This window comes from Mustela erminea, chromosome 3 (genome assembly GCF_009829155.1).
Source record: "Mustela erminea isolate mMusErm1 chromosome 3, mMusErm1.Pri, whole genome shotgun sequence".
Taxonomy (NCBI): Eukaryota; Metazoa; Chordata; class Mammalia; order Carnivora; family Mustelidae; genus Mustela; species Mustela erminea.
Window position 1 is genome coordinate 62,655,921 of NC_045616.1, and position 17,447 is coordinate 62,673,367.

The following is a 17,447-nucleotide window of genomic DNA, read 5'->3' on the forward strand; positions in this document are numbered from 1 at the left end:
GTTTATAGTTTAAGTAGAAGGAGTAATTAGCCCTGGGGCCACCTTCTAGCTTGTGTTTGACACAAGGATAAAAAGAGCCCCATTATTTCCATTTTGATCCATAGGCAATTGCTGGGACAAACAGCTCATATGCTTTAGGGAAAATGAGTATAGCAAATCTTTCCTCTCAGCCCCTCTCCACAAGGCGCTCTATAAATTTAAAAGCAACAAAACCAACTGGAACTCACCATGAGTTTCTGCGATTTAGCGTGATATAAAACATCCTGGTAGTGCTGGGCGTAGTCTGGATCCACATTTTTAATCTTAGCAGTTGGTAACAGCAGAGTGTCTAAAGTTTTCAAAGGATTCCCTTCGTCAATAGCTTCATTGATGTGTCCCACAGCTACAATTCCTAGGGGGGAAAAGTTTTCTTAAGTCACAGTCCATTATAAGTTCTCTAGAATCACCTATGACAAAGATGGAGTAAGAAAGGGGATGGGGACCCCCCACCACACGAACTGTAAGAGCTGATAAATAAGCACGCCACAGCTGCAGGATACAAGAGCAATGTAGGAAAATCAAGTGTATTTGTCCACACTCACATTGTACAATCTGAAAATGAAAAGGAGGAGAAAATTCCATTTGGAATAGGTTCTGATCACAAATACACGAATTACTTAAAGAAAACATAGGCATAAATTTAATGAAAGAAGAACGAGATATGTTCACTGAAAACTATAAAGCTCCATGTAAAAAAAAAAAAATAAAGATGACCTAAATAAATTGAAAACTCATCCCATGTTCATGGATTGAAAGAGTTAATGCTGTTAAGATGGAAATACTCCTCAAGCTGATCTATAGATTTGGTGTAATCCCTTCCTTTTTCTTTCAAACAGAAATTGGCAAGTTGAATCTAAAATTCCTATGTAAATCCAAGGAGCCAAGAATAACCAATGCAATGTTGAAAAACAACAAAATTGGAGTTTTCTCATTTTGAAAACTTACTAAAAGCTATAGTTAATCAATACTGCATGGCAGTAATTTAAGGACAGATTTACAGATCAATGGAAAAGAATTTAGAGTTCAGAAATAAACCCTTACCCTTATGGTCAATTGGATTTTTGACAACTGGATTTTGGATTTGTGCCAAGACAACCCAGCAGGTCAAAGGCTTTATAACAAATGGGACACATGGACATCCATATGCATTAAGAGTAAAGTTGGACCCCCTACAGCACATGGTACACAAAAAATAACCCCCAGTGGGTCACAGACCTAAGTGTAGAAGCTTAAACTATGTAACACTTAGAAGAAAACATAATAGTAAATCTCTGTGGCCTGGGTTAGGCAGTAAGTTCAGTTGTGACACCAGAAACACAACTAAAGAAAAAGAGAAATACATGGGATGCTGTAAAAATGGAAACTTCTGTGCTTCAAAGTACACCAGAGAAGATGGAGACAATCTACAGAGATTGGGAGAAAATACTTGGAAGCTCTGTATCTGACAAAGACCCATATACCTTATATACATGTTCACCAAATATAAGAAATTCTTAAAACTGGGCATTGAAAAAAAAAAAAACAACCCAATTTAAAATGAAGAACTTCAATACACACTTCTTGAAAGAAGATTCATAAATGGCTAATAATCACATGAAAAGATACTCAATATTAGCTGTTAGGAAAATGCAAATCCAAATCACAATGGGATAGCACTTCCTACCCATTAGGACAGCTATAATAGAAAAGACAAGAAGTAACAAGTGTCATGAGGATGTGGTGAAACTGGAACTCTCATGTGTTGGTGGTAGGAACAGGAAATGGCAGTTCCTTAAAATATTAAACACAGAATTACCATCCAATCCAGCAAGTCTCCTCCTAGGCATTTACATTCAAGGGAACTGAAACTGTATGTTCACATAAAAATTATATATCAATGTTTACAGAAATACTTTTAACAGCTAAAAAGTGGAAGCAACCTACATATCCATCAACTAATGAACTGATTAACAAAATGTCTATCTATAGAATGGCATATAACCTAACCTAGAAAAGAATATGAAGTATATGGATATCTGATTCAACCTGGAAACACTGAAAACATGATGCTAAGAAGCCAGACATGAAAGGACACACATTACATTATTCTACTTGTACAAAATGTCCATAATAGGAAAATCCACAGAAACAAAGCAGACTAGTGGTTGCTGAGGATGAGAGGAGAGGGTTAGGGGAGTGACTGCTCATGGGTACCAAGCATCGATTTTGAGTGATGAAGATGTTCTGAATTTATATAGTGGTGATGGTAGTACAGCTTCTTAGATACATAAAAGTCACCACAGAAACACGAAAAATGGGTCAATTTTATGATATATGAATGTGGTAGCTTACTACTGACTAGAAGCCTTACCGATAACATAACCAACTAACAAGTATCTTGTATGTTTTTACGTATTACATACTGTACTCTGACAATAAGCTAGAGAAATGAAAATCACACGACAAAATACACTTATAATAATGCGCTGATAAAAAAATCCACATTTAAGTGGGCCTGTGCAATTCAAATCCATATTGTTCAAGGGTCACACACATATACACACACATACACACTCACAGGGGCCTTTTGCCTCCCAGGTTAGTGCTGATAGATAAGAACTAGTAAAGAAATGAAACATTAACAAGCGGGGTTTACAAAATAAACATTCTTAAAGCTAAACTTCCTGTCATTTTGTTAGCTGTTTTTCAAACACAGAAACACTCTTAATAATAGAGTAAGTACTATAATTTTTAAGAACTATCTTTATCCTGATGCTCAAATTAAGTTAAATATTTAGCTAAGTATCTCCCGGATGGATGACCTACACCTTGCTAAGAATGAAAAGATTTATCTGTAGAAAGAAAGGGATAATTTAAAATGCCCAGAAATTATTCCAGAATATTAAATATATTTAAAGAAAAAGCAGAAACACTTCTCCAATAGGTAAGTTACATGATCTTAAAAACACTGGAAGAACTTAGGAAAGTAACTACTACCTACATACAAGGTATTATCATTTCATCCTGTAGGAGTTATACCCAGAGAACAGAGACTACTTCATGTTATTCTCTGGACACCAAGTCCCTTTGGTAGACTGTTCTAAATACTTTTAAACACCCCATCCAAAAGTGACCTTAACAAAATTTTGTCTGAGAAAGAGAATGTATGTTCCTAATGGCCGATCACCTGGGAATGAGTGCATTCCAGCTGACTTGATTGAAATCACTTGTTTAAGTTTTTGTTTGTTATGTTTCTAAGAATACAAGCCATTGAGGTCATAGTAAATGACCTCATAGGGGCTGAAAGACCTACCCAGAAGCCCCCTGGGCACATCTGCATCACTTCCTGTTTATAAGAAAAGGGAAAATCCCACTGCTGAGCCTCAGTCCTGGACCCGCTGCTTTATTTAGTTTTTTGAGAGGAAAAGAGGTTTATTTTTGAGAACATTATTAAACATTCATTAAGCACTAACTATATCCCTAGGAATTTGCTAAGCCATCTGCATAAAAAAGTAAATAAAAGATGGCTTTTAGAAAAAAGATACTCAATTACTGTGACCAAAATCAAAACACAAGATACAAGAAGTAGAACAGAGGAATTAGAATGTCTGTTGCTTACATAAGATGTCTCCCTCATCAACAACACATCCAGAACGGAGCTCTCTATTTGTTCTCCAAATAATTTTTTTTTTAAAGTGTTTCAAGTTTTTATTTAAACTTCAGTTAACCATATAGTGTGATACTGGTTTCAGGAGTAGAATTTAGTGATTCATCCCTTCCATATAACACCCACTGCTCATCATAACAAGTGCCCTCCTTAATGCCCATCACACATTTAATCCATGCCCCCACCTCCCTCCATCAATCCCCAGTTTGTTCTCTATCATTAAGAGTTTCTTACGGAGGGGCACTTGGAAGGATCAGACGGTGACGCATCTGCCTTCAGCTCAGGTCATGATCTCCAGGTCCTGGGATCCAGCCCCATGTGAGGCTCCCTGCTCAGCAGGGATCTGCTTCTCCCTCTGCCCCTCCCCACTGCTCCTGCTCGCTCACTTGCTCTATCTATCTATCTATCTATCTATCTATCTAATGTATATCTGTCTCAAATGAGTAAATAAAATATTTTTTTAAAAAGTCTCTTATGGAACTGAGAATTGCTGGAGTAGAGAGTGGTAGGAGGGATGGGGTGGCCAGTTGATGGACACTGGAAGATATGTGTTGTAGTGAGCACTGTGTATTGTGTAAGACTGTTGAGTCATAGAACTGCACCCCTGAAACAAAGAATACATTATATGTTAATAATAAAAAATAAATAAAATAAAATTTCTAAAAAACCCAGTTTCTTATGATTTGTTTTCCTTTTCCTTTACCCCTTTTCCATATGTTCATCTGTTTTGTTTCTTAAATTCTACATATGAGTGAAATTATATGGAATCTGTCTTTCTCTGCCTTATTTCACTAGCATAACATACTCTAGTTCCATCCAGATGGTGGCAAATGGCAAGACTTCATTTTTTCTGATGGCTGAGTAATATTCCATTATTATATGTATATGTATGTTATATATGTATGTTGTATATGTATGTTATATATGTATATTATATATGTTATATGTATATAACATATATCTTATATGTATACACACATACATATATATCACATCCTCTTTATCTATTCATCAAGCAATAGACATTTGAGCTCTTTCTATTATTTGGCTATTGCTGATAATGTTGTTATAAACATCAGGGTGCATGTGCCCCTTTGAATCAGTATTTTTGTATCCTTTGAATGAATACCTAATAGTGTAATTGCTGGGTCATAAGGTATTTCGATTTTTAAATTTTCTGAGGAAGTTCCATACTGTTTTCCAGAGTGGCTATACCAGCTTGCATTCCCACCAACAGTCCCCTTTCTCTGCATCCTCACCAACATTTATTGTTTCCTGTGTTAATTTTAGCCATTCTGACAGGTGTGAGGTGGTATCTCATTGTAGTTTTGATTTGTATTTCCCTGATGATGAGTGAGGGTGACCATCTTTTCATGTGTCTGTCGGCCATTTATATGTCTTCTTTGGAAAAATGTCTATTCATGTCTTCTGCCCATTTCTTGACTGGATTTTTTGTTTTTTGGGTGTTGAGTTTCTTAAGTTCTTTACAGATTTTGGATACTAACCTTTTGTCAGACATGTCATTTGCAAATATATTTTCTCATTTCATACACTGGCTTTTAGTTTTGTTGATTGTTTCCTTCATTGTGCAGAAGCTTTTTATCTTGATGAGGTCCCAATAACTCACTTTTGCTTTTGTTTCTCTTGCCTCTGGAGACGTGTCTAGTAAAAAGTTGCTATGGCTGATGTCAAAGAGTTTGTTGACTATGTTCTCATCCAGGATTTTGATGGCTACCTGCCTCAAATTGTCTCAAATTTGGTTTTTCCTCCATTTTGAATTTATTTTTGTGTATGGTTAAGAAAGTGGTCTAGTTTCATTCTTCTGCTTGTTGCTGTCCAATTTTCCCAACACCATTTGTTGAAGAGACTGTCTTTATTCCACTGGATATTCTTTCCTGCCTTGCTAAAGATTAGCTGACCACATTGGATCCATGTCTGGGTTTTCTATTCTGTTCCATCGATAAATGTGTCTGTTTTTGTGCCAGTACCATACTGTCTTGATGATTACAGCTTTGTAAACTTGAAGTCCAGAAATGTGATGCTTCAGCTTTTTTCTCTTTTTCAAGATCGCTTGGCTATTTGGGGTCTTTTGTGGTTCCATAAAAATTTTAGGATTGTGTTAGATTTGTGAAAAATGCTGGTGGTATTTTGGTAAGAATTGCATTAAATGTGTCGTCTGCTTTCTGTAGTACAGACATTTTAACAGTATTTGCTCTTCTACTCCATGAGCATGGAATTTTTTTCTGTTTTTGGCATCAACTTCAATCTCTTTCATAACTGTTCTATAATTTTTAGAGTACAGATATTTTAATTCTTTGATTAGATTGGCTTCTCTCTATCTTATAGTTTTAAGGGCAATTTTATTTTTTTTTATTTTATTTTTTTTTTTTTTTAAAGATTTTATTTATTTATTTGACAGAGAGAGAAATCACAAGTAGGTGGAGAGTCAGGCAGAGAGAGAGAGAGAAGCAGGCTCCCGCTGAGCAAAGAGCCCGATGCGGGGCTCGATCCCAGGACACTGAGATCATGACCTGAGCCGAAGGCAGCGGCTTAATCCACTGAGCCACCCAGGCGCCCCTTAAGGGCAATTTTAAAAGGAATTGATTCCTTGATGTCTCTTTCTGCTGCTTCAATATTGGTGTATAGAAATGTAACAGATTTTTGTACAATGATTTTGTATCCTGAGACTTTACTCACTTTTCCTCATTGAGGCTGATATCAGCTGTGGGTCTTTCACATATGGTTTTTATGATATTGAGGTACATTCCCTTTAACTCTATCCTGTGAAGAATTTTAATCAAGAAAGGATGCTGTAATTGTTAAATGCTTTTTCTGCATCCGTTGAGAGGATCATATGGTACTCACCCTTTCTTTTATTAATGTGGTGTATTCATTGACTGATTTGTGAATACTGAGTCACCCCTGCAACCCAGGAGTAAATCCCACTTGATTGTGGTGAATAATTATTTTTACGTACTGTTGGGTTTGACTTGTTAGTATTTTCTTAAGAAGTTTTGCATCCGGGATATTGGTCTGTACCTCTCCTTTTTAGTGGGGTCTGGTTTTGGAATCAAGATAATGAGGTTTTGTAGAAAGAGTTTGGAAATTTTCCTTCCATTTCTATTTTTTTGGAACAGTTTGAGAAACATACGTATTAACTCTTTAAATGTTTGGTAGAACATTTCTGTGGGAAGCCATCTGGCCCTGGACTTTTGTTTGAGTTTTTTCACGTCTTTGTTTTTGTTCTGAGAGACAGGGTGCAAGTGGGGCAGGGCAGAGGGCTGGGAAGGGAGAGAGAGAATCCCAAGTAGTCTCCTTGCCTAGTGTGGAACTGAAGGAGGGGCTCAATCCGAGGACCCCGAGATCATGACCTGAGTTGAAATCAAGAGTCAAATGTATAACTAACTGAGCCAGCTAGGTCCCCTGTTGGGAGATTTTTTGATTACTGATTCTGATTCAGTTTTTTTGCTGGTTATGGGTTTGACCCAATTTTCTACTTCTCTTAGTTTCAGTTTTGGTAGTTCAGATTATTTCTAGGAACTTATCCATTTCTTCCAGATTGCCCAATCTGTTGGCATACCATTTTTCATAATATTCTTTTATAATTTTATTTCTGTGATGTTGGTTGTGATCGCTCCTTTCTCATGATTTATTTGGGTCCTTTTTCTTTTCTTTGTGTTAAGTCTGGCTTGGTGGTTATCAATTTTATTAATTCTTTCAAAGAACTAGTTCCTAGTTTCATTGACCTGTCCTGGTTTTTTGTTTGTTTCTATATCATTTACTCCTGCTCTTCATTATTTCCCTTCTTCTGCTGGTTTTAGGCTTTCTTTTCTTTTCTTTTTCCAGGTCCTTCAGGTGTCAGATTAGGTTGTGTATCTGAGATTTTTCTTGCTTCTTGAGGTAGGCCTGTATTGCTATCTACTTCCCTCTTCAGACCGTTTTTGCTGCATCACAAAAGTTTTGGACTGTTTTGCTTTCATTTTCATTTCTTCCAAAATTCTTCTTTAATTTCTTGGTAAATCCATTAATTCTTTAGTAGGAGGTTCTTAAACCTCTATGTATCTGTGGACTTTTCAAATTTTTTCTTGAGGTCGACTTTAAGTTTCATAGCATTGTGGTCAGAAAATAAGCATGGTATGGTGTCAGTCTTTTTGTATTTGTTGAGGCCTGATTTGTGACCCAGTATGTGATCTGTTCTGGAGAATGTATCATGTGCACTCAAAAAAGGTGTATTCTGCTGGTTTAGGGTTAAATATTCTGAATATATCTGTTAAGTCCATATGGTCCAGTGTGTCACTTAAAACCATTGTTTCCCTGCTTAGACAATCTGTCCATTGCTATAAATGGGATGTTAAAGCCCCATACTATTATTATATTATTATCAATGCATTTCTTTATGTTTGTTATTGACTTATATATCCAGGTGCTCCCATGCTGGGGGCAGAAATATTTATAATTGTTAGATCTCTTGTTGGATATAGCCCTTTATTATGACACAGTGCCCTTCTTCACCTCTTGTTACAGTTTTGGTTTAAAATCTAGTTTGTCTGATATAATTGCAACCCCAGCCTTATTTTGATGTCCATTAGCATGATAACTGGTTTTCCATGTCTCAAAAGTGCAGGTGTCTTTAGGTCTAAAGTGAGTCTCTTGTAGGCAGCATACAGAGGCATGACCCAGTTTTTAAAACCATCATACAAGACTATAATGTTTTAGTCAAATGAAAGAGCCGGCATTCTCTTACAGATTGCAATTCTGAGACACCAGATGAGGTAACCTACAAAGAAGGGCACCTACCAAATTAAAAAAGTAAAAATTCAAAGAAAGAAAACTACCTTGTCTACACTACATAGTTAAAACGAAGCTCCTCTACAGTTCTATGGGGAAAAGTAAACTTTTCAGTAAGAAATTGACGGAGCATCTAAGTCTGAGGAAATGCATTTGGCAGCTTCTCCATTAAACTCTCCTTCCACATTCATCATGTCCCATTAGTTGCTTATCCACATCACAATTCAGACACAAGATTAGACCTTGAAGTATGTGGTGGGGGTGGGGTGGGAAGGGTAATGCACCTTCAAGATGTCCATGAAAAATCCTTAGCTTTTTCAGATGATTTAATTACTCTATTGTGCAATTCATGCCAGTTCATAACGGCATATTATTTCACTTAGTTTTTAAATTAATTACCTAAACATAGGATATCAAACCCAGTATGTCAAGAACTTTGGAAATACCTCATTTTGACATAACTAAACAAACCAAAGCACAGAGTATTAAATTGCACTGAATTCTCCAAATTCTAGAAAGGAAATATGATAAGGAAGTCTTTAAAATAACTGCCTTTCATAACATGAACATCAGAAGGAATAGGATAGTGGTCATGTGATAATAGCCCATGGAAAATACCAGAAATACAGCTGCTTAGAGAGATAAATCCCTTATCAATCCAAAGATATTTTTGCTTAGGAATAATATCCATCTACCAAAAAAGTTCTTTTTTTAAAATTATACAAATACTACTTGTTTTGCTTTTCCTGAAAAAAAGTAAAGGCTCTATTTGATAGTCTGGAGCAAAATGGCATCCTTCACCCAGCTTTTTAATCAACGTTAAGAAGGAGAGTCAAGGGGAACCTGGTGGCTTGGTTGGTTAAGCGTCTGACTCTTGGTTTCAGCTCCTCATGATCTCTGGGTTGTGAAATTGAGCTCCCTGTGGGGCTCCAGCTCAGCGGGGAGTCTGCGTAAGATTCTCCCTCTCCCTCCACCCTTCCCCCGCTCGCAGTCGTGCTCTCTCAACTAAATCTTAAAGGTGGGGGGAAGAATAAGAACAAAATACAACCATTTAGCACTGAGAACTAACACAACACTGTTGTATTAGCAGAACATATAGAAATCACTAAAGCAGACCTGGACAGAATATTGCCCGAAAGAACTAGGGAAAAGTGAGAAAATCAAGATGGGACCAATTCTTTGTTTTGCTTAACCAAACAGGAGTCCTACCCTTGAGTTGTATTAGCCACAGCACCCGAACCACTGGTACAGGCAACTCAAGAGTGTGCTCTGAAAAACAATCTGAGGGGTTTGAAGGGGCGGGGGGGGGGGGGGTTGGGAGGTTGGGGTACCAGGTGGTGGGTATTACAGAGGGCACGGATTGCATGGAGCACTGGGTGTGGTGAAAAAATAATGAATACTGTTTTTATGAAAATAAATAAATTGAAAAATTAAAAAAAAAAAAGTGTGTGCAGCTAGGGGTCAAGTAGCAGGGCAGGAGAGCAGGGGGCTAGGGGCTGGGGGCTGGGGGCCTGAGACTTGAAACAGGCTCCCCACACCAGATAATAGTGGACATCTGCTCAAATTAGTGCTTCCCTCTTGGCTAACATCTGGCAAGAACTACCAGCTGCCAAGGCAATGTGCCAGAGAAGAGCTAAGGGGGCTGTATGTAAAGCATCTGATCACAGGGATTCCTGTGATGCCTTCATCCAAGACAATCAGAGGCAGCAGCGAGCTGTGTGATCAGAGAAGAGGAACTGGAGATTTAAATAACCTAAAAAGGACACAGTGAAGAAACTGTCCAGGGATCAGTACAACAGTGGTACATCTGTGAACTGGAGGTCAGGTCAGCACATCTGAACACCTGTTACCTATTAGGGACTTAGGTGTTTAACACCACCACCACCACTACCACCACTACCACCACCACCACCAGCCCTGCCTTGGTGTTGGGCACAGGACTCACAGGAAACAGTCAAGAAAGCAAAGAAAGTTATGCAAGTGCAATCAAGTAACAAAGTCATATGTTTTATTTCAAGAGTGATTTTACTAGCCCAAAGTTAGATTCTGCCTTCAAAGACCATACCTGAGACCTCACCAAAACACACTGGAACAGCCCAAGCTTGCGAGAGAAGTATCTGCCTACTCTTTGAGCAAACTTAGGACAAGTTAGAAAAACAGGTCAAAGCTGGAGGACAAACGGGAGGTCAGTGCCATTGGCCATCTTAATCCAAATGTTGCCGATGAATCGAACAGCTCAGACAAAGCCAAAGATGATGGTGCTGGTTTGTTCTTATGATGGGAAAGACTGCATGACACTTGAATTTGGTAGCTGGTGCTACAGAAAAGCAGTCACTATACACTGGTTGCTGAGTTGTATAGCCCCCCTCCCCCATTCTTCATTCTGTTTTTGTAAACAAGAGGCAAATGAGAAGGAGGCAAGTTGACATTCAAGAAAGCATGTTTCAGGACATACCCTCCTGGGATTGTCCACATTCATGTAGGTAGTTCCTAATTTCTAGATATATGGTGAATCCTCATGATTTGTGATCCTAATGCAAAGGTTAGAAAGCCCAAATGAAGGCCAAAGTTGAGTGCTTGAAAGTCTGAATTTTCTACAGTATCCATCTCTGAAGTATGAATAATAAGAAAACATGAGGACTTCTATTTATGCATTTTTATCCTATCCTTTTATGTCTTTTTTATATGTTTTATAATGTATGTAATACATTGGTGCGGTATTACAGGCATAAAATTTATATATAAATATATACTTGCCTATCAGGGGGGTGGGCTCTCCTAAGTTTCGTGAGCAAAAATTTGCAGCCCTTGTTTAGGGAACTAAGTTGTCAAGACACCTTATTCTCTCATTATACTAAGAGAAGGGAAGTGTTCTATACTTACGGTCATTTTCTTCTTGAATTTCCATATTAACCATATCAATACAATTCTGAATTTCATTCCAGCTTAAGTTATCTTGTCCTTGGGATAAGGCTTCCAGTTTAAAGGTGAGTAGTGCATTTGTGTAACTGTGGAAGAGAAAATGATCGTGTTCATCAGCAACATCCATTCTTTGTTCATCTCATGCATCTTAAATTTGGCACATAGCCAAAAGTAGATGTTACGCGATTAAGAGCAGAAAGGCACACAAAATTGTCTTGTGCAGCTTTGTGAACACAAGGCGAGCTCCCTTGTATAATCGTGTTTTTTGATAGATACTTTATGAACAAATGTTGTTTAATGAAAGGGCCTTAAAACCCAACCTCATATCTAACTCAAACAAAAAGAAAAAAACAAACACTTAGTTTTCAACTTTGTGAAATCACACCCAACCCCCAACCCAGTTTCTCATTTTCCATCCCTCTGCATGCCTTGGCTCTGCTCAGGCTTCAGATAACTTTTCATGGTAAAATTTAGAAACACCATGGTTCTCAACATTTGTATCAAGGGTTCCTTTTATTATTTCTCTTGTTCCTTCCAAAATCTGAACTTCAGAGTCCTTTACCCCTGTAAGCTTAACCCAGCTGGGTTTCCTTGAGGTCTAGTGAGGAATCAAATAAAATACAAATCCAGAAACCTTGCTGAGTAACATACATCTTCAGTGTATTTTTTTTTTTTAAAGATTTTGTTTATTTATTTGACAGACAGAGATCACAAGTAGGCAGAGAGGCAGGCAGAGAGAGAGGAGGAAGCAGGCTCCCTGCTAAGCAGAGAGCCCGATGTGGGGCTCGATCCCAGGACCCTGGGATCATGACCTAAGCTGAAGGCAGAGGCTTTAACCCACTGAGCCATCCAGGCGCCCCTTCAGTGTATGTTTTCTTGAAGATGCAGTATGGGAGGTGAATGAGAATACTATCAAGTCCGTCCTCACCTCTCCGTTTCTCCTAAGGCTTCTTCCCAGCAGCTACCCAAAAACCTCCCTCTGTGTCCGCTCACTGCTATGGCATTCTTGGCCCCTCATTTCTCCCCCTTCACCCTCTTCACTATGCACAGCCCTCTGGCAAAGAGGATTTGGTCAACCACTTCAATTACTTGTTTGGGGAAGTTTTAGGGAAGAAAATTACCCATCTTGATATGGTACTAAGAAACCCATTTCTTAAGAGTCATTTTCCCCCATTTAAAAAATCACAGAACCAATGTTACAAACATAAATGAACATGAGCTGTTCTAAACCCAAGTAGAGAAACTCAATAGCTTAGTTTGCTTTTGCATTACATCAGAAATAAAGGCCAATCCTCCACATACTTCTTCACTATGCACTTGGACTTCTTTTTTTTTTTTTTTTAAGATTTTATTTATTATTTATTTGTCAGACAGAGATCACAAGCAGGCAGAGAGGCAGGCAGAGAGAGAGGAAGGGAAGCAGGTTCTCCACTGGGCAGAGAGCCCGATGCAGGGCTCGATCCCAGCACCCTGGGACCATGACCTGAGCCGAAGGCAGAGGCTTCAACCCACTGAGCCACCCAGGCGCCCCTGCACTTGGACTTCAGAGTAGCACCACTGGATTGCTAACAGCAGAGGTTAGAAAAAGTAACACCACAGGAAGTTTAAAACTGGTTTCCTGGTTGTGACCGATTTTCTCCAAATTCTGCATGCTTTATGGTAGCACGCGGGTGCCGTCCACAGGGGATAGCTTGAGAGAGAAAAAACATTCAAAATAGAAAGTGGTAGTGATGATCTTTTATCTGTGGCTGAATAACGCATCATCAAATTCAGGCCTGAAAGCGGCTAACAGTCACATTTGAGATTTTCGCCTTACCAAAATTTATAAGCCTAAGAAACACTCTGTTGCACTAGTAATACATAAACAATAATATTGAGTAACAATAACAAAATGTCAACTTGCACTCCCTAGCATCCCTTTTGGACAGAGACCATTCTGTAAGCAAGTGCAAAATCCTTATGGACATTTCACGTGCTTAACATCTAAAGGATGATCCAATGGGAATAAAATGAGAAAGCTTAAGGATGAACATGGGGAAAACCCCACCACTGCCCATCACTTCTTTAGAGATGAACAAACAGTAGCCAAAGGAAGAGATTTTAGGAGTAAAACAACAGAGCTGCAAAGTCTTTCCCATGTATTAGTCCCCAGGCATCAGCTATAGGAAACACTCTGTGGTTCACCCTTACAGAGAGGTCCAAGGCCTTCCCTCCATGTCTCCCAGAGCCCTCTTCACTGGTGGCTGTGGGCAGACCAATAACACCACATTTCTAACAGACTTCTCAAGCTTTGAGGAGATTACAATTCTAATTTAGTTGAGCAGATTTATACTAACATCAAACAAATGGGGGCAAAGCCTGTGGCAGACACGGCAGGGGTCTCGGATGAACAAGGTGAAGCCTCTACTTCAAGGAGCTTTCTGTCCAGTGGTTAAGAAGACAAAAATTCAAGCAGGTCATAAAAGCAGCTCACACGAACGGCCGTAAGAGATAGTCTTTAAGAGGAGAAATCACAGAGTTCCGAGGAAGGAGAAGTGGAAGGAAAACCCTAGTGGTAGAACACTTGCTCTGACACAGGGACCAAACCAAGCACTTAACCCTCAGTGCTGTTCCGCAGATGCAGAGTAGGTGTTTCTGCATTTTAGAGATGAAGAGGAAAGGCTGTCCAAAGTCAGACTCAGATATTTTTGGCCCCGATGCAATCTGTGTTCCTTGAACCACATCATGCTAGTTCTCTCCAAAGAGATGACATTAGCTGGGGGTGGGGAGAAACATGGAAATAATGTGATGCTACCACAGCATCCTCTGTGGTGGGGAGCTCCGGTCATGCGCCAGGAGAGGCGATAGGCACCCCATTCTCAGGGGTGAGAGGAGCACGCACAGCAGCAGACAAGCCAGGAAGTACTCAGTGTGTTCGCATCCGGCCTGATGGAAGCATGAGGTTCAAGGAGAGCTGGAGCGAAGGTCAGAACGATGTGCTCAGAGAAAGGAGTCTGTTCTTACTGCATGTGAGAACAAGGAACTATCAAATGGATAGCGTTGAAACCACAGCTACATTTTGGAACAATTAATCTGGGACAGCATATGCCTAGAGCCAATACCAGCTCTCTATCGCTTTTGTGAGAATTAGAAGAGTCTTCCTGGGGAACCACAGGTCAAGTGTAGAAGCCGTGGCAAACAGGTAGATGCTTTGTAGGACTTCATCAAGGTGGCCCTGCCCCCACCCATGGTGCAATGAAGATCTTGGACAACCGTTGGGAGAGGCCGTGATGGAACGCATTTCTTCAACTTGAAAACCTGAGAACTTGGGCTTCCAGGAACTGGGTTAAGAAGCAGACAATGTCAGTCCATCAGGTGTCAGTCCAAGAACCAAAGGGGACCCTGAAATCTCATGTTGGTACTCATCTTTCAGCTGACCCAGAAGGTGCTTAAGTCAGACTTCAAAAATGTGATTAAAATGAACAATTTTTTTCAAGTTTCCTGAATAGAATACTTGAACTCTGAGGTTGTATCTGTGGTTTTCCACTTGGAAAAAAAGTGATTCTCAAGTGGGGTGTGAGATCATTTCCTTGATGGGTTATTTGCAAATTGGGGGACAGATAGGAAGGAATTTTGGTAATCAACATTAGTGATCTGGAAGGAGGCAGTTATTTCGAGGGCAGTGGCCAGGATGTGCAATCTGGGGGACAGTCGTGACAATTACCTCACCAAGACGTCCCGTGAGAGCCCCACTGGGCTGTGAACTTCATAAGGAAGTGATGAGCTCACCAGCTCTGTCTTCCACTCAAGCACTGAGGGGCAGCAGCCAAGCCCAGTTAGGTGAGAATGAAGGAGGACATTAAAGACACAGGAGGACCAATTTGGAAGTTATCACAGAAGCAAAAATGACAAGTCCAATTGGTTGGTAGCTGGGAAACAGCAACATTGTGCAGAGATGTTACACACACCGACTGGCTGCTGATAGGGAGTAATGATCAGGCTGTTTCCTCGGCCTGGCAGAGGAAAACAAGTGGAACTTGAGGTTTCTAAGCCTGGGGAAGACAACAGTGCCATTAGAAATAGTAAAGGAAGAAATAAATACCTTGGGAATAGACTCAGGAGTTAGATTTATCAGGTGGCCACATTTAAGTTGAACAAGAAGAGTGGTTTCTCCAAGAAAACCAAGCCAGAAAATCCTCTGTCCCACTACTTTGGGGCCATTCTTTATACAGACAAGTAGTCAAGCATTTTAAAAAAATTTAAAGTCTTAAATTTTCTCGTACAATTGTGTATGGTCCAAGAGAATGATCCAATGTCTATTTAAGCAGTTTGGCTGGAATCGGTTATCTGAAAAGAGTTTTGTCAGAATCTGGGCAGATATCGCCCCCTAGCGGTTAACAAGTATCCAGGCTGCAAAATCACTCCTTTTACTTGGGCTTTTGTCTTACTGAATCTCTTAAGAGACTCCTTATTCTGGCCCCTTAATTTTCTCTCTAGAGCTGCTGTAGTGTTTCATACCATCAACTGTACTACCTAGTAGCATGGAAGATACTAAGACCGTCACCCACTGCCATGACCCACGGTGGTTTCAGGATTCCTTGGATTTAACAATCAAAACAATGGGCTTTGGGATTCAATTGCCCAGCTGCGGGTCCATAAACCCAAATTTAGTTTCCTCATCAGTAAAATAAAATAATTGGACTGGATCATTATTAAAATTTCTTCCAACTCTTCTACACTTGGTGGTCTCCAAAAAAAAAGCCCAAGGGAAGGTATGTTTTCAATAGCTCTTCTATTTTTAGCCTATCGCATCACTTTTGGTAATGACAACGTCAGTGTGTAATAGTCACAGCATGGTCATTTTTAGATTCTTTCTCCCCCTAAAAGAAATATGGTAAAAAAAGAAAAGGGGGGAGGGAGGGACTCATATTACAACGTAGTCTAGCTCTTGAGGAATTGAGTACAGATACATGGATCTCTTCAGCAAGGAGCGAATCTTCAATTTGTGAGATCTGCCAAACACACATTTTTGTATTTAAAAGAGGCTTAGAAGATGTTCCCTTACCGTTCTACATATGACTCATCCAGATTGTTGAGGCCTATTGTTGGGCTTCTGAGTTGATTCTGTGCAGACACAAGATCACTGTTTCCCAAGGCCTGGTTTAGTAAAGCAACAGCAGACAGCATTTCCACTGCAATCAGGAGCTCCTCGTGGGCCAAGTAGTTCTGTTGGAAAATACATGCAATCCAAGTTTCCCCAATCACACACCTCATGTATGTGATGGGGTTTTAGGATATGTATTTCAAAGAACAAAGAAATGTTGAAGATCTTGAGAACCCAGGAGAGAGAAGGTTCAATGGCCACCTGTTTTTTATTGGCTTTAAAGAAGAGGTGAGTGGGGTCTGGGTTTTTTCTTAGCTGGTCATTTTAGGAGAGAATTAATGACAAGCAATGGTTCTGATTCCTCAAACATCTGCATTCCCCTAGCTGATTTCCACCATTGGTTATATTAGCTGCATACAGGCTCAGACTTACCAAATAATTAAATGAAGGATTAGACAATGCTGTCACTGTCTGAGAGTGTGAGGTTAAGATTTTTCAGTAGTGATTTTCAGTTTAAATTAAAGATAAGGAAAAGGGGAGAATTTTACCTCTAAGTTATAACCCCAGAAAAGTAAACCAAAATCATTAAGCTAAGAATATCAATTCAAGTCCCCTCCAAAATTTACTGAGTCACTTTTTAATAATTTTGTAAAAAAAAAAATTTTTTTTTTTTTTTTTAAATGAGCGAGCAGGGCATGGACAGAGGGAGACTATCTCTAAGCAGATTCTATGACCACCATGGCGCCTGATGTGGGGCTTGATCTCACAGTCCATGAGATCATGACCTGAGTAGAAATCATAAGTCAGATGCCCAACTGACTGAGCCACCCAGACGTACCAATAATTGGATGGAAGTCTTAAAACATACTATGAAGTCTGGATATTTGAAGAAATGTGAAGTCAGTAAAGCATGTATGTTTTATAATTTTGGATTTGGCTTAAAAAAACACACTCATGGTAGTTACACTT

General features: G+C 39.4%; 1 protein-coding gene across 4 annotated transcripts in view; it reads right to left on the reverse strand.

The window, feature by feature from the left end:
- Positions 1-17,447, reverse strand: part of IQGAP2 (IQ motif containing GTPase activating protein 2) — a 290,099-nt gene that overhangs the window by 90,798 nt on the left and 181,854 nt on the right. For 3 of the 4 annotated variants that reach the window (XM_032335922.1, XM_032335919.1, XM_032335921.1), the window contains 3 exons: positions 16,440-16,600; positions 11,357-11,481; positions 228-391 (listed from right to left, as the gene is read on the reverse strand). In XM_032335922.1, coding sequence (XP_032191813.1) covers positions 228-391; positions 11,357-11,481; positions 16,440-16,600 — 450 coding nt within the window. Of the gene's footprint in view, positions 1-227; positions 392-3,205; positions 3,275-11,356; positions 11,482-16,439; positions 16,601-17,447 lie in introns of those variants that run through there. The other variant, XM_032335923.1, reaches the window with a different exon arrangement.